This window comes from Delphinus delphis, chromosome 2 (assembly GCF_949987515.2).
Source record: "Delphinus delphis chromosome 2, mDelDel1.2, whole genome shotgun sequence".
Taxonomy (NCBI): domain Eukaryota; kingdom Metazoa; phylum Chordata; class Mammalia; order Artiodactyla; family Delphinidae; genus Delphinus; species Delphinus delphis.
In genome coordinates this window covers 46,463,995-46,489,899 of record NC_082684.1, presented here as the reverse complement: position 1 = coordinate 46,489,899, position 25,905 = coordinate 46,463,995, and the positions used below count along the sequence as shown (strand labels likewise).

At 42.9% G+C, this 25,905-nt stretch overlaps 1 protein-coding gene across 4 annotated transcripts in view; it reads left to right on the top strand.

Moving 5' to 3' along the window:
* Positions 1-25,905, top strand: part of SAMD4A (sterile alpha motif domain containing 4A) — a 236,884-nt gene that overhangs the window by 151,350 nt on the left and 59,629 nt on the right. For all 4 annotated transcript variants that reach the window (XM_060004534.1, XM_060004532.1, XM_060004531.1 and 1 more), the window contains one exon: positions 1,847-2,365. In XM_060004534.1, coding sequence (XP_059860517.1) covers positions 1,847-2,365 — 519 coding nt within the window. The remainder of the gene's footprint in view (positions 1-1,846; positions 2,366-25,905) is intronic.

Here is a 25,905-nt window from a genome sequence, read left to right as displayed (position 1 = left end):
AGCACTCTTCACTGATGAGAGAGTTGAGGCTCAGAGAGGTTGAGTACCTTACCGAAGTTCCATTGCCAATTAGGTGCCAGAGCTGGGATTCATGCCCATGTGTGCCTGAGTCTGAAGCCCACATTCTTTCATTACCTACCATGTCTTTCTCGCCTGATACTTTTCATTGAATATACCCCTTCGTCCTGAGAGGCCTTTTCCTACACAACTGGTGCATTTGTAGCTTATGGTCCACACTGACTCTGGAGCTTGTTCTGGTATGTTTGTGCCTCACTAGAATTGTGAAGCCCTTCTGCTAAATTCCAGAAATGCCTTTTCAACCCTGCAGATACTTTGTGAAAGCCCTAGTCCTTCTACAGTCATCACTGGGCCAGAGTTGAGGTGTTCAGGTGTTCGGAATGACTTTTCTGGAGGGAGCTTCCTTTCCTATCATCCCAGGCCCCATGGATAACTATCAGTCTCCAAAACAAGCTACTTTTCAAAGGCCAGTTAAGGCAATTAATCTATGTTTACCTAACGGCAAAAGATTTGTGTTTTGGATAGTAGGGAATAGGAGGGGCTCCTTGGGAGAGTGTTAAAAACAAATCTTTTCATGGATGAACCTTGAAGACATTATGCTAAGTGCAATAAGCTTGTCACAAAAGGGCAAATACTAGAGGGCTTCCCTGGTGGTGCAGTGGTTGGGAGTCCACCTGCCGATGCAGGGGACACGGGTTCGTGCCCCGGTCCGGGAAGATCCCACATGCCGCGGAGCGGCTGGGCCCGTGAGCCATGGCCGCTGGGCCTGAGCGTCCAGAGCCTGTGCTCCAGAACGGGAGAGGCCACAACCGTGAGAGGCCCGCGTACCGCAAAAAAAAAACAAAACAAACAAACAAAGGGCAAATACTATATAATTCCACTTAAATACAGTAACTAGAGTAGTCAAATATATAGAGACAGAGAGTAGAATGATGGTCATCAGGGGATGGGAGAGGGAATGAGGAGTCAGTGTTTCATGGGTTCAGAGTTTCAGTTTGGGAAGATAAAGACCTGGAGGTGGATAGTGGTGATGGCTGCACAGCAATGTGAATGTGCTTCATGCCACAGAAATGTACACTTCAACATGGTTCAAATGGCCAATATTATGTATATTTTATCATAATAAAAATAACCAAACAGATCTTCTATATTTAAAGAAAAATACCTTGCTTAGCATGTGTGATCAGAGGTGCCCCTGGAGCTAAGTCTTGGGTCTATTGTTCATTCTAGCTTTGAGATCACAGTCATTTTCTGGGTCAGTTTCTCAGGAGGAAGGTGCAGGCGTACTTCACCGAGCTGAGGGGTGTCCTTTTTTCCCTGACAGATTTCTCCATCTAGGAAGTTTTACCAACTTCAAACAAATGCCCTTGCCAGGGCTTCAGCCACTTTCCACAAATGTCTGGGGAAGAGAAAGCAGCCATACCTTCGCGGACTCCACTATACAAACCCTTGATTATACTCACTTTTCCATGGAGATTTTCTTATTCCTTCTTCACCTATCTGAGGGTATGCCTAGACTTTCCTAAGAAATAAAATGGCTGTAAATTGTATTTGTTTGTACCGAAGTGGTCATAGCCTCTTTGGAGACCTGCATGAGAATTAGATTGAGCACCCAAACATCTCAGAGCGTTTGTTTCATGTTTCATTGAAGTCATTGTCCCCTGACAACCTGAGGTCAGTTATCCAACTCAATGCAGAGGCTGTTTTGAGAAAATTTATGCAGGGTACATAGATTGAGACTCTAATCCCCAGGAATTTTCTTTACAGTGTGGTGCTTGGTGCCACTGTGGGTGTAATTGCTTATTTGCCCTGCATATTTTCTTTTCAGGAATCATTAACCAATGGCAACAGGAATCCAAGGATAAAGTGATTTCCCTCCTGTTAACTCACCTGCCTTTGCTGAAGCCAGGAAACCTCGACGCAAAAGTAGAGTATATGAAACTGCTGCCCCAAATCCTGGCGCACTCCATTGAGCACAACCAGCACATCGAGGAGAGCAGGCAGCTGCTGTCCTATGCTTTGATCCATCCGGCCACTTCGTTGGAAGACCGCAGTGCTTTGGCCATGTGGCTGAACCACTTGGAGGACCGCACGTCGACCAGCTTTGGCGGCCAGAACCGAGGCCGCTCGGACTCTGTGGATTATGGGCAGACGCACTACTATCACCAAAGACAGAACTCCGACGACAAGCTTAATGGGTGGCAGAACTCTCGGGATTCTGGGATTTGCATCAACGCCTCCAACTGGCAGGACAAAAGCCTGGGGTGTGAGAATGGCCACGTGCCCCTCTACTCCTCTTCATCCGTCCCCACCACAATCAATACGATTGGAACCAGCACAAGTACAAGTAAGTCCCCGAGAAGCCCTTTAGCGCAGTCTGGTTTGGCGACTTGCTGTGTGTGGCATGTCCCACTGGGAATGTCTGCTCTGAGTACCCTGTAACCCTGGGAGAGAAGGGCTGATTGGAATTGGCTGTGGGAAAGGGCTCTTTGGACCCCATCTCTGTTGTTCTTTCAACTCTGGAAAGAGAAAAATGCTGGGCAGCTAAAAATGATTGATGGTCCAAATTCGGGTTACAAATAGACCAAAAAAAAAAAAGAAAAAATTAAACGAGGCAGATTAAGTGGTGAAAGAAGGAAACTTCCTGTTTCCACAAACAGAACGCCTTTCACCCGCTATCTTTCACCTGGGGTTTTTGGATTTGCTGAGACACTGAGTTCCCGTGTGATTCTCTAAACGTGATTCTAACCCATGGTTAACCAGACAGCCTCATGGGCTTTGTGCATTTTCCTTTCTTTTCACTTCTTTTGTTTCTTTTCCTTTCTTTTTTTTCTTTCTTTCTTTCTTTTTTTTTTTTTTTTTTAAATTTCACCCTGGAATGTTCCCTCCCTTGCATCTCCTGGTTTTAATCCCCAGTTGTCAGGGTCACTTTTCCTCCTGACCAGGGGGAGCAGGTTTGCTAACTGAGAATGCTGCTCTGTGCTGTGGCCTGGTGTGGATGCTGTGGCCTTCTCTTGCTCAGTCTAACCCCTTAGGAGAGGTGGGGCGGGAATGGCTTTGCGGGAGGGGAGAGCAGAGGACACCCTCCTCCTCTTTTGACCTCTAAAGCGCAAAGTACTCTGCCCACAGCTGGGACCAGGGCCAGGAGTCCTCCTCTCTATGGCTCCCCACTTAGGCTGAGCAAAGTGACAAACATGCCACTGGTGCTTCTGTAAAGTGGCAATGTGGGAGAGTGGCCTGCCATTAAACAGAGTTCCCTGATGCTAGTTTGCATGAGTCCCTGAAGACAGCGTCAGTGCATAGATAACTTTCTTGGGGAAAAGCTTTTGCGGTTAGACCTCATGTGCCTGTTAACATGCAGGAACCCCCAATTAAAAGATCTGAGAGGATTAAGGATTGTCAGTGACAGTTTCTTGGCCTCTACCTCCACTCGGATCTTTTGGCTAATGGGCCTTTTTAAATGGCTTTCTCAGATACGTAAGAGTGTTGAATTTTTACTACATTGATTGAAATAGTACTTTAGTGGAATAATCAATCAAAGAAGTACTTAAGATACCGCATTGATAATGCCACAACATGAGAGTTTAAAATTCTTTCGTCCATTTTTATATTTAGATATTGATAATTTTCAAATTTGGGGAATTAGGTGATTATTGCATCATTAGTTTATTGTGTAAGAGGTTCTGGTGACAGTTTTTTTCACAGACTAGTAATCCAGGGAACAATTTCACTAACCTCTGTGTGACAGGGAGTGATGGCTTGAACTATTCAAGCAGACACATGCAGGCTGGGATGACAGAGCTTCTTGGCCGGAGTTTCCTGGGTCGGTGACAGAATCCAGTAATTGTTACAAAACTCTTTGATAGCTGGGAGAGATGCGGGCTCTGAGCTTCCTACCCTCTCAAAACTTGGTCTTTTGTATTTTAAGGGGTTGAGTTTTATGTCATTTGTCTTGAAATTAGTCTTGGGTCATCACATTTCCATCTCTGCTGATTTACACATTCCGGGGTCTTGATAAGATTAGTACAATTTGAGATGGTTATCAGATTGTAGTCAACAGGCACTTTTATATTTCACTGTGGCTACCTCGCCCAACAGAGGGGAAGAAATGCTTAGATGATTGTCATGGCCTCCTAGGCCTTTGAGCCCAGTGTAGTACTTGAGCTGAAAAGGACTTGGAGGTTTAACAAGGTAACTATATTACGTATCTTGAGAAGAAAGGGGTTAGAGCCCCTTTTCAGAGAATCAGTAAAGAAGATAAGAGCTCAGATCTCTCCTCCAGAAAGTTTCATTCAAACACTTAGGTCATATCAGCACTTGTATTTCAAGAACATCCCTTGAACAAAACATTAATGTCATTGCTTTATCCCTCTGCATTGTCGATGGTGGTTAAATTGTGCTTTTCAAAACTGCAATCCTTTGGGTCATTCATTCGCTTGTGCTTCTATCAAATATCTCCTCAGCACCTGGGAGGCAGCTTGACAAAGTGGGCAGGACAAGGACTTTGGTGTCACTGCTTCCTGCATCCAAATCTCAGACCTGAAATTAGCTAACTGCAACTTGGCTGAGTTACTTCACCTCTCTGAGCAAGGTCCCCACTTGTAAAATGGGAACATTCATGATACCTGCCTGCAAGGGTTGTGGTGAGGGTAAATGAGATTATGTACGTAAATGCCCAGCGCTGGCCAGGGCTGGCAACCGTAAGCACTCAGTAAGTGTCTGCTAAATGAATGAGAGAGACTGGGCAAGACAGTGAGAAGCGAAGTGCTAGCACTAACCCCCAGACTCTGTGCCCTCATTTGCATTGTATCTTTCCTGAGCCCAGACCATGCAGCATGGTCTAGGGGGACTTGAGTCTGCTGTGACCATTTCACTGCAATAGAAAATGGTTTGGCCTTAAGTCTTCAGATGCCAAGATAGAAGAGTACCAGCTTGTTTGAGGAAAAGCAAAGAAGGTTGCTGGCTGAAAAAGAGTGAGTGAGATAGACAGCAGTGGGAGAGGTTGCAGAGGTAAGAGGGAGGGAGACATCCTACAGGGTATTGTGGGCCATTGCAAGAACTTTGACTTTTGCTCTCAGCAATCCCATTGGAGGATTTTTGGCAAACGAGTGATGTGATCTGACTCATGTTTTAAAGGGATTGTTTTGGCTGCTGTGTTAAGTAAGAATAGATTGTACCAGGACAAGGACAGAAACATGAAGACTGGTTAAGAGACTATTGCAGTAATCCAGGCAAGACATTGATGACTTGCACCAGAATGGCTGCAGTAGAAGGGGGGAGAAGTGGTCAAGTCTAGATGTATTTTTGAAAGTACAGCCAAAAGGATTTCCTGACAGAATAAATGAGTTGTGAGGGGAAAAATTCAAGAATGACTTCAGGGTTTTTGCTTACACAACTTGGAAGGATGGTACTGCCATCAGTTGAAATGAGGAAGTCTCTATTATTGAGGAGGTTTGGGGGTAAGATTGGGAGTTCAGTTTTATATATGGTGAGTTTATACATCTGTTAGACAATCAGAGATGTCTAGTAAGCAATTGGATATATGAGCATGCAGTTTGGGAGAGAAGACTGACCTAAGATAGACATCTGGGAGTTCAGCACATGGGTGATATTTAAAGCTATGAAACTATGAGATGAGATTACCATAGTAGAGATGCAGATAGAGAAGAGAACCAAGGGCTGAGCCTGAGTACATCAATATGAAGGCTGGGAAAAAGCAGAGGAAGCAGCAAACCAAGGAGAAACCATTGAAGTTGGAGAAAACTCAAGGGTATATATGTGTGTGTGTGTCAAGGCAAATGAAGAAAAGGTTTCAAGAAGGAAAAAGTGATCAACTGAGTCAAATGCTACTGATAAGTCCAATAAGATGAGGAACAAGAAGTGACCATTGGATTTATCAAAGAGAGATCTTAGAGATCAGTTGGAAGTGCTTCACACATGATAGGCATTTAAGGGATGAAGAAAGTTGAGTTAGTGATTCCAAAGAGATAAGAAACAAGATAGGGAGAGAAACTAGCTATAAGCTTGATTTTGGATGTATATTGACTTTGAGAAGGTGCTGGCACATTGAGATGGAGAAAATGATACATTAAAAAATAGATGATGGAACCACACAGATTTTTTGAAGGAAGGGATTAAGATGAGGCTAAGAGTAGAGGGCAAAACCTATGTCCTAATCTAACAAGAATCAACCAATTTTCATCCATTTAGACAGAGGAGAGAGTACCTTTTATTGATTACAGAAGTTAAATCAAATGAGATCTCACAGGATCTTTGAGCTGGGGCTTTTCTTCCATGAGATAAGAGGAGAATGGATTGGGACAATTGAGCCTATGAAGCGTCATTTTGGAGAGCATCAAGGTGTTCCAGACGAGAGGGGAGAATCTATTTTCAGTGCCTAGCTCTCCTTTTAAGGCTACTCAGGGGTCTGATGACTTAGAGCAAGAATGTGCAGATTCTTCATCATGAGCCTGTGAGACCAGAAAGGACCAAGGTATTGGCTGTCACAAATCATGGCCTTTGTATTGACCATCACAAGCAATTCCAAATACAACATGCCTAGAACCTGGCTTAGCACCTTTAGGTTTGCTTTCTGTCTCAAGTGTTCCATAGAAAAAGGAAACTGTCCAGGAAAAGAACCATCCAGGTTTTCTTAAGAGCCCACAGAATTTCAGTGTGGAGAGGTCAGTGCCACCTCCATTGCCCCAGACTGACTTTCTAACCATTTTCTACTCTTCACTGGCAGAACTTGACCTGGGAGAGAACCATGTGCTGCAGTTACAAATGAAAGGAACTTGTTTCTATTCAAATCATTGCCAATACATGATTTCTCTTAGCATTCTTTACATTTGGATTTGAAAACGTGCCCACCTTTGCTAGCCTAGACGAGGCAAGAACTCAGAAACTTTGCGTTACAGAAATTATTCCAAAGTGCTCCGTTTGAACTGCCCGGTTCTTCTACAGTCTCGTGGTGTAGCTTGGAACCTTAGTATTTCTTTTATTAATCTAAATTGATTTTTCTGATGATAAAAGCAATACATTAAAATTTGGGGGGTACCATAGATCATGAAAAGTAAATTAACAGTAATCACTGCATCGTGCTTACTACATGGGGTATTCTTCAAAACGCTTGACATAAATATTAGTTCATTTAATTCTTATGATCCCACAATGTGGCTATTATTGTTATTCCCATTTGACAGATAAGGAAACCGAGGCACAGAGAGGCCAAGCAACTTGACCAATGTCACAGACCATCCAAGTCTTGTACCCCAAGTATGCTTGCTTTGCACTGACTCATATACTGAGCATTCTGTGTCCCAGTTCTTGGTTGACATATTCGCCTCCCCTTCCTGATGATGAACTCTTTGGGGACGGGTTTTGTCTTCTTTATCCCTCTTTCCCAGCACCTTGAACACCCTCAAAAAAGCCACAGAAATGTTGGAGATGGCAAATCCCTGGCACGTGTTCAGCTGCCACTCTCCTGTGGTAGAGCATCTCTTAGATAATGGCTGTCTCCTGCTAAGGCCAGATGTGGCCTCTGCGTCCTCCTCAATATGCCCCTCAAGGCAGCCACTATAATTCAATAAGAGATGGCATGTGAGCTGAAGCCTGTCTGCCCGCCCTGCCAGAAACGTTTGCTGAGCAGTAGGGACTTAATAAATTCCTGGGCTCACTAGGCAGATGTTCATGAAATTAATGAATTTCCAAAATAAATAAGAAAGTGTCCTTGGGAATTCACTAAATATTTGGCGATAATATTGATCATTTAGCATTCTGTCATCATCCTGACTTACGTTACCAACTTGGTCTCAATACTAACAGACTTTTAGTAACATACTGTGATCTTGATTGTGGAGGTAGTTATACGAATTTATATAGGTCATAAGATGTGCAAATATATACCAAAAAATAGTGTGTACAAAAACTGCTGAGATCTGAGTAAGGTCTATAGTCTTGTTAAGGGTGTCGTGTTAATGTCAGTTTCCTAGTTTTGGTAATACACTACAGTTGTGTAAGATGTCATCTTGGGCGATGCTGGGGGGATGGGTACATGAGACCTCTCTATGTAGTATTTTTGCAATTTCTTGTAGATCTGTAATTATTTCAAATTGAAAGTTAAAATGTAAAAATTACTGGGGCATCCTGTGCCTTGATATTTCTTGGACTTTGATCCCTGTTTCTCAGCCTTCCTGCAGGGTGGAGGGTCCATCCCTTCATGGAAAGGATGGCTGCTGGGCCCCAGAGAGCCAACACCTGAAACAAAACTACTTCAGCAGGGCAAGGTGAAAAGGAGGAATGTTGTGGGTCTCAGGAAATGGGGCTCCTTTGGGAACCCTGAATCTGCAACTGAAAAAAAAAAAAACCAATTCCATCAGCCCCTTAGGCAGCCAAGGCCAGCTCTTTCAAAGATACCCGTTTGGCGCAAGAAGTCCTTTTCTCTCTGCCCTTCACATTTTCTTACAAGGCTGCCAGCTACTTCGAGCTCATTCCAGCCATCCTGTAAAAAACCATTAGAACACAAATATTCAAGGGGAGGAGAGAGAACACTCAACTTTGGGCAGGCCTGATAAGAAGAGGTCTTGGCAAGTGGTCTCCTGGAAACTGAAAAGAGGGGCAAGGCTTGGAGACCTTGCTTCTGTCTTGCAGGCTGCAGGTCATCCCCATCCTAAGCCTTAGGAGCCACTGGTGTCCTTTGGAGTTCCTTTAAAATTTTCATGGAATTATTTTGTCTTTTACCAACAGACTTTCTCTCTTGGTGGAAAATTTCTTCCTCCCCAAAACGTAGCCAACCTGGCATGTAACTGAAAAATTCCCTTAGATCCTTAACCCCTCATTTGCTCTTCAAAGAGGTAACTCTAGTTGCTTTGCTTCCTTTGAGAAGCATTTATAACAGCTGGCATGATATATTTTTAGCTTCAGCTTCCTTCCCCTTTGGGGGAACCTTTTTTTAAATATGGCCCTGGCCTTCCTGATATGACATTGTGAAGATGGCTCAGTGATATCTCAGAGGACCCAATATTGCCACTGCCTGATCCTTCTCCTGTTTCCAAGAGTCCAAAGGTTGTACAGGATGGTACTCTTCCTCACTGTGTCTAGTGTTTATTTTCTGGGGCTTGGGGAAGAACAATCAGAAAAAACACTATAGTAAGCAAGAAGCCTGCTAGTTTATTATGCATCGGAAATCCCACTGCTTGGGAAAAGTCAAAGACCTCCATGGAACATACATGCCTTGGGTCATGAGGCTGTACCATCCAGCCCCTATCCAGGAGGAGTTTTTTAGACTCTAATGACAGTGAGGGTTATTAAACACTAGATGAGCTCCAGAGGAAGGCAGTAGTGTTTCTAATTCCCCACTGTACTTCAAAAATAGGATGGATTCTGGCTGGAATAAATGGCTTAAATTGGACTAGCCTGGAAGAGGGGAGGAAGAAGATGAACAGCCTGGCTCCTTTAAGACTTTTTCTGAGCCCTGTAGTCTTAGAATTTCTATTATTTCACAAGATTTATAGTCTAACAGTGGCACTCCACGAACAATGGGACAAAAAAGTCTTCTAATCTTGCATTTACTTTTTCTTTTCTCACTTTTAAGACTTCTGGGGACAAACTCAGGTTACACTGAGGAAAGATGTATCATGAGTGTAGCTTATCTTTGATGTTGTTAACATTAAGCAAATTAAACCCTTGAATTTCATGGTGACAGGTGAGGATAAATTTTAGTAGAAGCAATTAGTATTAATCTGAGGTATATTTCCTAACTCTTGAACACTGTAGGTATCATTCCTGCCATCACCTACCCCCACCCCAGTCCTCGACATTCTGTTAGGTAAAATACGGTCTTAGAAAATCTCAGGTGTAAGTCAAGTAAGAGAAGGAATATGCAGATGGGGAAGTGAGGTAGGCAGGGGGCTTCCAAAATCTGGGAAGTGCTATAAAGGATTTTTATGGATTGGAGAAAGGCAAAAACTCCCAACGTACCCTGGGATAATCATTCTTTGCCAAAAGTCTGGACCATTCCCATAGACAAATTCCGTGGCTACAATTAGAGAGTAGAGCCAATGAGAGCACAGGGTTTGCTTTAGAGATTTGTTTCACAGCCAACCTTGCTGAGATGCATCCTTTTGGAAAAGCCCAGCAAAACCCATATGGAGCTAAACATTTATAACAGATTATTTTATACTTTAGCCTTCTCCTTTGCACAGTAAGACATTGCAATGCAAAGGGAATTATAAGGCTATAAGTGGCATTTTAGATATTCAAGTTTGGGGTATAAATGATGAGGCAGTCTTGATCAAAATCAAGAACTTGGCTTTGAAGTCAGATGTCTTGGTTTTAAATTCCAGCCCCACCAATAACTGGGTATGTGACCATGGACAAGTTACTTGACCTCTAAACCTCCTTTCCTCATCCATAAAATGGGAATACATTTCGGTAGGAGATCTCTTAACTGGCTTGATAGGATGGATGGTTGATGTGTTAATTGCAATAGCTGTTTAAAGCAGGAAATCATAAAAAAAGGCTTAAGACCTTAAACATATTATTTTAACTTAAAGTGTACATACATTCATGTGCCGTCTTTTGTATCGTGAGATGGTCCTTTCTCTGAGGGTAGGGCTCCTGACTGAGGCTGCTATTTGTTTTTCCTGTATAAATCACACGCTTCATGCGTTATTGTCTGTTTTCCTTAAAATGGAACCGGAATTTGAAGACATTTGCAAACACAGAGCACAGAATCTTTCTAGATTCTGGTTTTTCTCTTTTTATAATTTAGCTCATACTTTCCTCACTAACACTGAATTCAACAGTAGATTTTTTTTAAGTAAAACAATGGATATTTCTAAAGCTTGTAACAAAGTTTTTAAGCAGTTAACTTTATTTATAATTCATATGCTATTTCTGTTATACTTTTTAAAGTGATACATTTACAATAGTAAGTACAACCGGCATAAATAGATTTGGTGACAAATTCAACCTTCTCTTGGGACACCAGTAAGTCAGCTGATGGGAGCAGAAGTGCACGAGTAAATTCTAGTTTGTAACGAGTCCGTGAGCCACGGGCATCTGTGAATAGTTGGAAGGGAATAGAAAGTACCGGTTGGTCCAGTAAGTTGGTTAAGTGAAGATGAGTTAGGAGAGCCTCTTAGGGTTGTGAGGATTAAATGAAAAATGCATGTAAAGCACTTGCCAATAGGAGATACTCAACAGATAATAGCCCTCATTATTATTATTCATGCACTGGTTGTTAATGCTGATACAAGTTAGGGGTGGTTCATCCACCAGCCCAGGCTCTGTGGTAAGCTAGGGTGGAATAGGCTTCCTAGGGCAGCTCTATGACACGGCTCTATGACACTCAAGATACTTTGAGTCGGCTCTGTAGAGAGCTGCCTTCCCCAAATACCTATATCCCCATAAGGACTGTTGCAGTGATGTATCTTACTAAATAGCTTAAAATGGACCAGAAGCAAAAGAAAGAATAAGAATAGGTAAAATTTTGTTGTTGCTTCTTTGGGATCCACTGCTAACAGGAATAACTTTTTAAATTGGCAATAAGTGTAAGGATATTGTTCACATTTATTAAAATGATCCTTAAGTAACAGAATAAGATTTAATAGAGATAAATGAGGCTATGCACATAGCTGCAGGCTAGGGAAGTGTGGCCAGTCCCGAGAGAGCAGAGTGTTTGGAAGGAAAGAGTAGTGGCCTAGGAAAGTCACTCTATCTCCAACTCAGTGTGGGATCCTGCACTCTCAGGAACTCTTCTTTATCAAGGCATGAGGTTGGATGACCCCTAAGGATCCTGTATGGTGCTTTCATTCTATGCTTCCAGACTTAGTGGGCAGGTGGCTCTAATTCCCACCTCAAGCTGCATTTCTAAACACAGAGAATGTGGCCTTCCCAAATACTTTCAGGAGCTGGAGAGAGAACTTGCTGAGAAAAGATGTGGATGTGAGGGCCTGGCTGGAATGATGCCTGGTCTGCATCCACTGGGTGCGTTGGGAGGAAGCTCAGGACTGCAGCATGTTTGGAAAGTTGGAAGAATTTTGGAGTAGTCATTAGGCCTCAGGGAGATAGTTTGTGAGAAAGGGGATTATTCACCCTTGTTCATCGTTATCCAAGAAATTGGTGCCTGCAATATTGTTATTAACTCTGAGAGGCTTAGCAGGATAATTTCAATATCCCGACTGCATGTTATATATAAATATTGTTGTAAAAGTCAGAGCTCACTGCAAGTACAATAATGGCATCTTTGGCTAAAAATGACCGTTTGTTACATTTTGGCAAGGCAGCTCCAAATTCACCTGGAATCTCAAAGCATTGTGGGCTCCCCTACAAAGTCTGAGAGGTTTTGATTCCCAAGAGTGTCTCTAATTTGGTTATAAGGCTGACAGTGTGACTGAGGTCAGCCAGTCCCTGAATCGGGATCTGAGCTGCAGACCCTAAATTCAAGGTAAGCCTTGTCATATAGCTCACGGCTGTTCAGGAATGAGTTTTGTCAATAGTCAGCGAGGGTGGATGTCTTGCAAGCAAAGATGTGTTGCTTGAATGCTTGCTTTTTAATCTGTGCGATTTGTGAGAAAGAATTTAAAGCTTTGTATGGTCACAGTTCTTTCCCTAATTTTCTGTTGGTGATGATCTCTCTCTAGCTGAAGACAGCTGCATAATTTTTATTTGCTTCTAGAGTTATTCTCTTGATCCTCTTCCCCAGCCACTCCATCTGTATGCGGTTCAGAGAGCAGGCTAATTATGGGGTACTGGAGAAGCAGTTGCTCAGAGAAAAGCTCTTTAAGTGCTCGACTCGGGTAGCTCAACGCCAGGGTCATGCTCGTGACCATCTCCTCATTCACGTCCACACGTCTGCCTGTGAGCTGCCTTCCATCCTTTTGCAGTTGCATGAACAAACTTTTTAGAAAGGTCAACATGAGAAACAAGTGCTTTTTCTTAACGACAGAGCAAGTAAAGGATTTCATGTTTACTTCTTAGGTCTTCACACTGGAAAAATAGCCACCAAGTGGCCGAGAACAAAGATATGTTCCTATACTTAACACAGGTTTTGTATTTTTGGCTGCCCCTGCACTGGCTTAGGAGCAAGATGCTTCATACACTCAGGGGTCAAACTCTTAAACTGGTGTGACTCCAAGCAAAAGGGCTGCTGAAATTCCTTGACCCAGGAGATTGCTTTGCCCGCAGGTCAGTTTTTTCAACTCCACTTCATCGTATCGGGTAATTGATTTACTTCTGGAGATGTTGACCCTATGAGACCTCTCTGCCACCTAAATGGCATGGGCTGAGAGATACAAAACACTTAAGAATCCTGACTTTGGGAAGAGGGTACAGAGAAATACCTTTCCTCTCTGCCCCTCCCTCTTTTAAATCAATCAGCTTAGATTCTGTTGGAATCATCTAGACTGGCAAAGACTTGGGGCCCTTGGTTGAGCTGTTAGAACTCTAGAAGAAGCCTGCTTGAAAGCCAGATTTGTCTTCGATGTAAAGAATCTATAGACTCCCACTAATTATTAGAGAAATGCAAATCAAAACTACAATGAGGGGCTTCCCTGGTGGCGCAGTGGTTGAGAGTCCGCCTGCCGATGCAGGGGACATGGGTTCGTGCCCCGGTCCGGGAAGATCCCACGTGCTGTGGAGCGGCTGGGCCCGTGAGCCATGGCCGCTGAGCCTGCGCGTCCGGAGCCTATGCTCCGCAATGGGAGAGGCCACAACAGTGAGGGGCCCGCGTACTGCAAAAAAAAAAAAAAACTCCAATGAGGTATCACCTCACACCAGTTAGAATGGGCATCGTCAGAAAATCTACAAAAAACAAACGCTGGAGAGGGTGTGGAGAAAAGGGAACCGGCTTGCACTGTTGGTGGGAATGTAAATTGATACAGCCACTATGGAGAATAGTATGGAGGTTCCTTAAAAAACTAAAAATAGAATTACCATATGACCCAGCAATCCCACTACTGGGCATATACCCTGAGAAAACCATAATTCAAAAACGCACATGCACCCCAGTGTTCATTGCAGCACTGTTTACAATAGCCAGGTCATGGAAGCAACCTAAATGCCCATCGACAGACAAATGGATAAAGAAGATGTGGTACATATATACAATGGAATATTACTCAGCCATAAAGAGGGACGAAATTGGGTCGTTTGTAGAGACGTGGATGGACCTAGAGACTGTCATACAGAGTGAAGTAAGTCAGAAAGAGAAAAACAAATATTGTATATTAACGGAACCTAGAAAAATGGTACAGATGAACCAGTTTGCAGGGCAGAAATAGAGACACAGGTGTAGAGAACAAACATATGGGCACCAAGGAGGGGAAGTGGCAGGAACGGTGGTGAGGGTGGTGGGATGAACTGGGAGATTGGGATTGACATGTATACACTAATATGTATAAAATGGATAACTAATAAGAACCTGCTGTATAAAATAAATAAAATTAAAAAAAAATCTATAGACTCCCAACACCACATCGTTCCAATGGGAACTTTGATGAAATTTCTACCTCAAACAAATCCGTGATGGTCATAAGGATCCCTTTGGGAACCTGATCTCTAAGCCCATCACAAGTAGAGTTGGGTCTTCCTTTGGTGCTGGAGAAGTTTGCTTTTCCTCAAGTCCCATAGTTCAAATATGAGTCTGACTCTCCTGAATTGCCCCGGTTTGCATCACCACCCAAATCTATCCATGGAGGTGGCCTAGTTTTTACGATTGAAGGGAGAATTTGGGCAAATAATCCCATATTTCTCAACGTTCCCTCCTCTGTTATACTTTGGCTAATTCAAGAACACATTCTGGTAGAATGGATCTGGCAGGGTTGCTAATTTACACTGATGGCAGAATCAGAGTCCAGAAAGGTCTCAGGCAATATCCACTTGTGGTTCAGAGCACATGCTTTGGAGTCAGACCAACCTGGGTCTGACTGATTCCACTGATTCCCAGTTCCACTGATGACTAGCTGTGTGACCTTGGAGAGATGCCTTAAGCTCTCTTGGCCTTTATTTTCTCATATTTAAGAAGGGGATAATAATCCCCACCCATGAGTGATTGTGAAATTCCTCTCTGAGCCTAAGTACAGTCCTTTTTTTCTGAAGACAAAGATTTTACACCAACCCTCCTGATCTTAAAACTTGTGCCCCTTCAGTTCTAGGAAATTTTCTCAAATTTTAAAAATAATTCTCTCTGATTTTAATCAGATAATAGCTTTTCTCTTTTGATCATCTAATTTCCTTAACTTTCCCTTTCTTGTTTTCAATCTTTTTGCTCTAATTTTAGTCTTCCTGTTCTACTTTCTGGTTGATATCTTTATCTTCTACACCTACTATATAATTTTTAATTTTTGCTATTATATTTTCAAATGGCAAGTGTTCTTGTTCTTTGAATGTTCCTTTTCGTATTGCATTCTGTTCTTGTTTCATGAGTGCAAACCTTTTCTAATATCTCTAAAGATGTTACAGTTGAGTTTTGGAGTCTTTTTCAGCTCCCAACATTGTCTGTGCTTCCTTGAGTTAATTTTTCTGTTTGTTTTGGACCCTGTATCTCAAGCAAATGTCCTTTCATTTGAAAGGAAGGCACTAGAACTTGTGTGTATGAATTTCACCATGAAGAGATCTGTTTGGGCCTGGCCAGGCTGTTTCCTGGGGACTCACAGCTGTAATTCTTTTCTCATGAACTAGTCCATTTCCCCTAGAGGAATCTTTTTCTCCTTCTGGAAGATACAGGCCTGGCTGCCTGGGTCCTGGGGGCTGTCAGGAGAAAGATGCTAAGAAAATAGGATAGTTGCCTGATTTTGTGGGGTGGGAGAGAGTATCTGAGGTTGTCCCTGTACCTTAGACATACTTTCTACGAAACCTCCTGTCTTCAGCCCCTCCCAGCACCCCTGCCTTCAGAAGTACCTGATCTTGGAGTCCTAATCTTCTTGGGAATTCTGCAGCATAAACTGTCATGCTTCCATTGCTGTGGGCATATGTGTCCCCTTTCTTTGGTCTACTGAGTCAGTTACCTTCATGTCCTTCTGTTTCCCAGCTTCCAAAATTTTGTTGATTTCAGTGGTCTTCTGATACCCATTGTCATCTCCTGTCATTTCTCTATGTCCTTTTCCTTGTGCATTTATGCCTTTGCTGTCTTTTTAATGAGTTTCCCGAAGGAACGGTAACATCTCCATATGTTGGAAGTCTATTTTAACTTGTTGATTTGTTTATTATCTATCTCTCCCACTTGATTATAAATTCCAAGAGGCCAGGGACCTGGCCTTGTTCACTATAGTATTCCTACTGTCCAAAACGCTCCCTGACGTATCATGGGTGTTGAATAAATACTTAACGAATGTATGCATGAATGAATGACATGTAATATAGATCTCTTTGTACAATGCTTACAGCCCAATAAATGATAACTATCTAAGCATAATTATTTCTATCTTTGAAGATTAAGTATTGAAACCAAACTTTATGCTACTTACAGCCATTGATTTTAAATGGGGACAAATCTATCTCTTAAGTTAAAATCTTTAATGAGAAGCATCTGAAATATCTTACTTCCCCTAGAGCACCTTCTTCAAGCCCAAACTTTTCCTGATAGTGATCTTCCCACCATAACTCTCTTTACTAGTAGGATGTCACCTGTTTCTGTTAAATTAAGGTCTGCATTTGAAAGGTAAGAGACTGCCTGAAGATCCCATTTCCAAGTAGAAGCACTCCTGGAACTAGTTCCCCTCGTTCATAATGTGACCTTCTGCCTGTCACCTACCTTCCTTCAGATTCCATTGTCTTATCTGGAAAGTAGGCTGAGGAGAACAGAAAGATTGATTAAATGATCCCTGAAGCTTTTGCAGGCTCTAAAATGACAGATTCTGTGGTTCTGATAATTACCAAGTGTCAATAAATAACCATCTCTAGGGCCCAGGTGTTACGATGGTGACATCCCTGTGAAATTGCCCAGTCTTTTCAAATGGCAGATTGGTCAATTCATTAGATAATTAGGTATATAAATGATGGCTTCCAGGTATACATATAGACATCCCAGTTTTAAACATCTGCATAAATATATTGTCACAATAAAAACCACAGAATTAAATAAATACAACCCAAACTGATTAATAGGATTAACTGTATTAGAGAAACCAGCCTTCCACTGGTGAAGATTCTGGCCGAAGGAGGTGTTGCTTTTTCCAATCTGCAGACAATCCCTGACTTCACATCAGTGCTGGCAATCTCTCTGACCACTTTGGCAAAAACAAGAGCGTCCTGTGGCAGATCTTGAGTGGCGGATGGCTGAACAGTGGTGGGCAGCCAGTATGAGAAAAACAGGTGCACAGAGTGCCCAGAACTGGAAAATGCCAACCCACTGTGAAGATGCGACAGCCCTGCTTCTGGAAAAACCCTATGGCATACTGTTGTTTTTGGAGACCCTAGACGCTGCTGTGTTTGGGTTACATTGTTTATGACGTTGTACATAGGCCTCAACGTTGGGGTCCTGCAGTGTGTTGCTCTGGTGTTAAACGAGGGATTATCTGTTTTAAATCGCAGATCTATTAATCTCCCCCTCTCTATCAATGACATTGATATAAAGACTAATGACCATTGATATAATTTCAGTGATAAAGACCAAAAACATAGGGGCTCTAGTATTAGCTTCAATATCAATTTTGTTGAGTGACCTTGGCAATTGCTGTTATCTCTTTCAGCCTCTGGTTCCTTAAGTGATAAAATGGCAAGGGGGTAGACTGGATGATTTCTAAATCATATTCTTAAAGAAGTCCTTTCCTCTTTTAAAGTTCTGGAATTCTGAGATAGTTGGGGAGTAAATAAATGAGGAAAACAAATTGTGGTGCTCCTGACACCTTCCAGTCTTCTGAAAATAATATTCTTGGAGGAAGGGCCTAATAAATGCAACACCATGTTTAAAACCCCATCAGGACCAACTCCATTGGGTATCTAAACAACAACAACGACTTTTCAATAAAACATAGGGGGACTTCCCTGGCAGTCCAGTGGTTAAGACTTCGCCTTCCAATGCAGGGGGTGCAGGTTCGATCCCTGGTCGGGGAGCTAAGATCCCACATGCCTCATGGCCAAAAAAACAAAATATAAAAGAACAGAAGCAATATTGTAACAGATTCAATGAAGACTTTAAAAACCAATTCTCTTAAGGGCTTGACTCAGGAATGAGGAGCTCTATACCTACCCTATTGGGCACCTGGTGAGTCAGTGTTCATTTTATGGGGATGCTTCTTGAAGCACAGCTTTCTGTTTAGGGAAACTTCATGGTTATCTTACATCTTTAAAGGGAGAATAAAAACTAGGTTGTTTCTCCTAAGTCTGCTGCTCCTCTAGCATTTAATTTTTTTGTTGTTTGTTTGTTTTGGCCATGCTGTGCAGCATGCAGGATCTTAGTTCCCAGACCAGGGGTCAAACATGTGCCCCCTGCAGTGGAAGCATGAAGTCCTAACCTCTGGACTGCCAGGGAATTCCCTCTAGCCTTTAATTTAAAATGAAAGGATCTTGGTTTGGCTTTTTGATGCAAATGCTCATCTGACTCTGCCCTCAGAACGCCCACACAAGACCAAAACCATAAGCTCTGTGAGCTAGTCAGGGAAAGCCCGAGTGGAAAAGAGATGCTTCCCAGGCAGCTGAGCAGGTGATTTCTAATTCAGTTATAAGGAATCTTCATGCTACTTAGAGCCGCGGATTTTAAGTGACTGCATGGAATAGCCAAAGAAACAACATGCACATTTACCATAGAAGCAAGAGAGAAGAGAAGAGCTTTTCTGATTTTTATGCATTTCTCCTGACACTGTCATTCTCAAATGGAGAGCCAGGATTCAGAGAGGCGTCTTGGTCCTGGTGCATTACCACCTCCTCAAAAACTCTGATTAGTCCTTGAGATACTGTAGCAAATTAATTGAAATTGAAATCACCTAAAATTTTTACTTCCTTCAGCAATTCTTCACCTTCATGCAAAGTGTTACTTAAAATATTAACAATGCCTTACAGCTCGTAGCAGCTGTGTGCTTCTGAATGCTAGAAGGTGATGGCTTAATAAGTGATAGAAGATACTGTTTGCATCTGTGCTGCCCTGTCTTTTATTATTCTCTTTTTTGGCACCTGTAGCCCTAGTCACTAGCATAGTGCCCTGTGCATAGAAATGTTAGCTAAGTGTTTGTTGGATGAGTGAGTGAATAAGGCAGTTAGCTTAAAGGTAAAAAATGTATTTCAAAAAGATCTTGCATACATCATCTTAGAAGGCCTTTGTCATCCTTCCTAATACCCAGCATATGCCCAACACAGAGCAGATGCTCAGCGAGTATTGGATTGATGGATAGATGGATGGATGGATGGATGGATAATACGGACAGCATGTGATCCCACAGCAACCCTGGGAGGTATGTAGGAGAGGTATTATCACTGTTATAACTATTTTCCGGATGAGTACTATGAGACCCTGAATGAGGAGGCAGTGGACCTGCCCGGGGTTTTGGATATTGAGTGTTCAGTGTCAAGGCCCAGTGTCAGGGCTGGAGTTCTTTCTTCCATGAGAAACAGTGTGGAGTTGGGCTGAAGAACACAAGTGAAGCTTGCAAGTCAGAGAAGCTTGGGTTTTGAAACCTGACCCTCGCCCCTTCCTAGCTGTGTGATCTTTGCCAAGCCCCTTACCCTCTGCACCTCAGCTTCCTCTCGGTGAAACGTGTGTTTGTACGTGGGGGAGGAGTAATGATAGAACCCACCGCATAAGGCATTAAATGAGGAGTGACTGGAACAATGTGAGGGCGCATTTGGCAGTGCCCGACACTCGGCCGGCCTTAGTGATGGTAGCTGGTGCTGCGGTTGTGCTCACCCTCGTGTGGCCTCCTCTTCAGGGAGAAGGTTCAGGAAAGGTGATCCTAAGGATGTGCTTTTGGGTTGTGTTTGGGGAAAGGACAGTACAGCATCCCCAGCCTAGGGCCGGGAAGAAAGAAAGAGACTAAAGAGACAGAGCATTCATTCGTTCAGTCACCCTTCCATGAAAGCCTAAAATGTGCTGGAGAAAGGAGAGCATTGGGATGAGCCAGGAAGGGGAGGGATGAGATCAGTTAGTGCCTTCCCTGGTGCAGAATGTAGTCTGCGGTGAGCAGCTGGCAGCTCCTTTACCCTGACACCCTCGCTGGATGTCCTATCAGTATTACAAGGCAGACTTTTTTAAAAATATGGGGAAATAAACAATGCGAGGAAAATGTCTTGTCCAAATGAGAATGGCACTGCATAAACATGCTAATAGTGTCATAGCAGATTGGATTAGGGAGGGGCTGAGAGATCATCCTCTGGGCTGTAATGGCTTTTTCAGTGTTGTGCCCTCAGCTTGTAGAGCTTGACACACGGGCACCCAACAAATGTCTGATGAATGAATGAAGGAAGGAGTTCATCTAGTCCAACCTCCTTGTTTTGCATATGTCACCTAGCTGTGTTATACGTTCTTAGCTTGAATTTCTAAGTATAATGGAAGTACTTAGAATCTTCAATAAGAACTTCTGGCAATCGGTGTTGCTTACCACTATCAGGACAGAGAGAAGATCTCAAGAGGGTTTCTTTTCTTTTTTTTTTTTTTTTTTTTTTTTGCGGTACGCGGGCCTCTCACTGTTGTGGCCTCTCCCGTTGCGCAGCACAGTCTCAGCGGCCATGGCTCACGGGCCCAGCCGCTCCGCAGCATGTGGGATCTTCCCGGACCGGAGCATGAACCCGTGTCCCCTGCATCAGTAGGCAGACTCTCAACCACTGCGCCACCAGGGAAGCCCGAGGGGTTCTTTTCTTTAATGGAAAAGAAGGTGATTCACGTGCCCTGACCCTCCAAAATGGAAATGAAACGCGAACACTTAAAATGAGTGGGAGGAAAGGAAAGACCAGGTTGAGTCTGAATCAAAGGAATGTTATTCTGATTGGGGCAGAGAAAAGATTGTCTGTAGATAAGAATTCTGAAAGAACAAGGAAGACACTTCTTTTGGTATGACAGGCCATGGTAGAAAATTCATCTCTTGTAAATCTGTGAAACACTATCAAGCAATCAGAGATATTTTTCATACCACACATAATACACTGAAAATGCTCTGTGAATATCATTAGACTGGCTAGTACTTTGAGTTGATCTTTCAGTTAGCAGTGTTGGTTTATATTGGGTTATTCTTACTCTGACGACTAATAACTAATATTTCTGTAGGACTTCACAGTTTAAAAAACACTTTCATGTACAGTAAATGATTTAATTTTTCAGCAGTCTTATGATGGAGCCTTTGATAGCTACTGCTGGAGAAAACTGAGGCACAGAATGGCCACATGTCTTCCAACCCAAATCCCAAATTCTTATTCAGCAGGCTGCATTTGCTGTAGATGATGCCTCCCCCAGTGTCAACAGAACAGGTGTCAAGCCAGTAAGTCAGAGCTGGGTGTGTAGCCAGTACATCTTAACCTTGAATGTGCACACAGATCTCCTGGGATCTTAAAATGCAGGTCCTAATTCTGGGTCTGGGGTGAGGCCTGAGAGTCCAGCCTTTCTAACAAGTTCCCAGATGTTGCTGATGCTGCCGGTTCATGGATCTAGAACACATTTTTTGCTGCTTGTGAATCAGTTATGCTCTCACCTACCGAATTTCCAGACCAGGAGAGCATGTACTCAGAGCTTTCTGCAGCTGATTCATGTCCAGAGAGAGCCTGAGGCTGACCCCTGACCCTCTCTTCCTGCCTAGCAAGGATGAAATGGCCACAGCAAGAGGCAGGCACTATTGACCAGGAGTCAAAACATTGTATAGGGAGTCTTTAGAAATTTCTGCCCAGATATCATTCACGTTGGAATTCTGGTTCCAAAATATCTATTTTACCTGGAGGGCAGGACAAGAGTGATAAAATCCTGGACTGAAGAGCCTGAACAGAATTCTGCATGTGAAGCCAAAGCGATGATGTGTATGTTTTCTTTTGAAGTGACTTAAAGAGTAAAAAAGTGCCCATTCTTTGGGGGCATTTTATTAAGACCAGGCGGCCGACCTGGGGAGGTTTGCAATGTCCAGGATGTGGGCAGAGTTTGAGGGGAACACTGAGGTAAGAAGACAGCCCAGGACGGTGGTTCTCAGCCTGGCTAGCCATTGAAACCACTCACATGCATCAGAAAGTATGAACGCTCTGACTGCACTACAGAGATTTTCAGTTACTTGGTCTGGGCTGGGATCTGGGCATTGGGCTTATTTTTAAGGCTGCAGAGGGGTTGAATGTGCAGCCAGGGTTGAGAACTGCTAGCCTAAGACAAAAATGCTCCAGGATGGAAGACGGAATGAAGAATTGTATCCGTAACTATATTAGTCTGTTCTCATTATTTGCGGTGCCAACGTTCTGTGAAGTCTCTGTGAACACTGACTTAGCAAACACTGAACCCCCCTGCTGCTAGGGGAAATACTAGACTAGGTTCCTGCAAACCTCATGACATTTTCATTAACCTATCAATACATAACATTATTTTATATATGTTTAAAGACATCTTATTTAATACATATTGTTGATTCATTAATATCTGCATTCAAGGCCAACAGCACTCTTACTCATGCTGAACAAAACTTGTCCAACACATGTGTTTTCTCCCTAAAGCACATCACAGCCTCTTGCACTGAGCAACACTAGCCAGCACACCAGCCCTACACTTGGGGGCGATTTTAAACAGTAAATCACCAACGAAAAGCACCAAAGTTAGAAAAACATGGCGCTAAACAACCTTGTAAACGACACTGGTTTACAATATGAGAACTGACATGGGAAGGCTGAGCAACAAGGCCTGTTTGACTCCAGCCAGGAACACGTGCTCCAAGGACTCATTTTCTGCCAGTCTGCACAGGTCCGTGAATGACGATGAGAATGCTGCGAATGTTGATTTTTGGTTACAAGAAATTTTTAGCAAGTAGGTGAATTCGCAAATACAGAATCTGTGAATACGGAGGATCAGTGATATATAAGACATAATAAAGGAACACACACTGTATAGTTTGTATGCAGGTCAAGGTGGACATAGAAGCAGACAAGCAAAGAGACCTATGGATCTGAGCTGGTTATCTGGGGTCAGCCCAGCCCCCCTGATCGCCCTACAGCCTGTTCTCTTTGCTGCCCAGATCTTAAGGCTCCAGACAGCCCTCCCCATCTCATATCCAATAAGAAATGAATGCTGTTCAATTCCTGTCCTTAAACTAGAACAGTCCTGGGGCCTGAATTATGCCAGGAACCTCATGCTTGCAGTGTCTCTGGAAGTCTTTTATTGCAGGACTGATTTATAATACCCAAGTCGATGAGTTGAGAGCAATTACGTAAACGCTGTTTCTCTGGGATAGAGAATAACGGTCCGGTTTAAATGAAAAATGCAGTGCCAAGTGAAAAATTCAAATCGTTATGTGTAATTACAGACCACAGTAAATCAATTTTACAAACACAGTACCAATCTCACTGTGTCCCAACACCCACAGGGTCAGGTTGTGACAGTTTAAATTTGAGAAGAGGCTGAAGGTGAAGAGAAGGTGGGAATTGGGATGCGTGAAGCCTCAATAGCTTGTCCTGAATCACATGGTGATTCAATCAAATATAATTAAGAAACCAGGAGAACCCAAACCATCCAATTTCTCTTAATTAACACCCCCCAAATAATCTAATTAGCAGTGTAAGCTCAAATTGTGGGGTTTTTTTTTTGAATGGTCATTTATGTGTATTGTTACACTTGACATTTAGATTGAATGCTTTAATGAAAACAAGAACCAATTCCCTCATCAGTAAATTGCCGGCCGAAATGCTGAGAATCTCCAGTTCTCATTCTTCTATCAAGGAACTAAGTTAAGAATTAGTCAGGACTGCATAATACATTTCTAATTATTTATAACCCGTCTCCTAACACTAGAAAGAAAAGAAAAAAGATTGCTGCTTAATCAAGGCCAAGTTCAGAGTTTCACACTCTGAAATCCTGGCACCGGTCCTGCGTTTGGCTGGTGCTGAGTTGAGACCCTGATGGCAGTAGGATTTTGGCATCTTCTAATGATGCCAGTCCTTGCCTAATCAGTGCTGTTGCCCTCTTATCTGGGAGCCTTTTAAGCTCCATTGGCAGTGAAGACTTTGCCAGTAGTTCAGCTCAGCTCAAGACAGGAGTTAGTAGACAAGACTCCAAAATATCCTTTGTAAGCCCCTTTTAAGTGTGACCCCCTTCTCCTCTGGACAACTGCTGCTGGTGGTGTCAAGATGCAAAAGGATACCGTGATGATTTGTTCAGTGACTCTAGTAGTGGCCCTGGGATTGATGCTCTGAGGCGGGGCTTGGTTGCTCAATCATGAAACCCTGGCTATTGCAGTTCCAAATTTGGATTGCTTTGCTGGTACCCGCATTCAGTCAGCGGCCGGGGAGTGTTAAACACAGGATGGACAGTGCATTTTGTAAACCTAAGAAGCACTTCCTGGATAGACATGTGAGCTAACAGTGATTACAATTTGAGAGTTATCTTTTAAGAAAGGGGTAGGAGGGTAGTTTTGTCATCAAACATCTAACTTTCTGAGTTTCTCCATTCTCTTCCTTAAACACAGTGACTGGAGCATTTTTATGGACACACTGGTAAACAAAAAAGGAAATAGCTGCTTCAGTCCACTCGTGGCCACTTGCTTGACTCAAATATTTTCTTTACTTGGTGTCATAATCAAAATGATTCAAATTCTGCAACTCTGTCTAAACTCTTCACTCACCACATGGGTAGAAATTCCACAGACAAACCTAAGGTCTAAGAAGCCTAAGGGTTAAGCACATATAGGTATAACTATAGATATGAAAAGGAATATAATTCAGGAAAGTAGAAGTGAACCCAATATACAGGAACCTTAGAAATGGCTGGGTTGATTCCACAGTCCCTCGAATTGGCTGAAACATCTGCTTCAGTGGTGTCAAGTTACTTCCGTAGTAGGTGTCATTGGTTTTGATAGAATGGAATGAGAGGATTTGGGCAGTTTCCTTTTAGGACTGATTGATTTGAAGTTCTACTTGTAACATTCTACTGATTTCTATAAAATGTATATATTGGCTTCTTGTCTAACTTATAAATAATGACAATGTAAAGTCAAACAGCAGTTTTCTAAAATAAATTTTCTACTGGATGACACCCAGTTTTGCCATTATAGAAACTGACAAAAGAGGACAAATGAAATGTACAAAAGATTAATGCAGCAATAAAAGTCTGCCAGAAACATTCTAATTTACTTCTTAAAAGCCTAAATGTTTAAGTGATATGTGAAGGCAGAAACATACATCTTTGCTCTGCCCAAAGGCCGAGCCTTCTGTGGAGGCATGAGGGCTGACACCAGTGACAAGGACTCACATCATGGAAAAACCTCTCCAGGTGCTTTTCCCTGCGTCAGAACGTGTTCACTTCAATATGGTATGAAAATGAGACTGAAGGGGGAGAAAGAGATTTGGCAGTGTGTATTTGTCAGCCCTGTTGGCATGTTCTTTGCGGCTCTGTCTTCTTCTGGAGTCTCCGTTTGTTTTGTTTTGTTGCATAGGCGAGTGTATACTTTCTCTTCAGAGAGCGGGTGGCTTCCTCCCTGGGCTTGTCGGGAACACCCGGTCCGCCCCCTACGTCTTTGCTTTGTAGCATGCTCTTTCTTCTTCCCCCAGGATGGGGTGGAGTCTACAGCTGTTTGGGGGAATCATCTTCTGGTGTCCAGATGTTGTGAACACTGGTTTTCCAAACTTTTGGACAAGAAGCAGAGCACAAGCATGCAGAGTTGAGGCATATAACCTTTCAGATTTGCTTTTAATCTATTCCCTGAAGCAATGAGACGGAGCATGTTAATTTTAACCGTAATAATTAATACTCCCTTCCCCCTCCAACCCCCGACACAAATCTGTTCT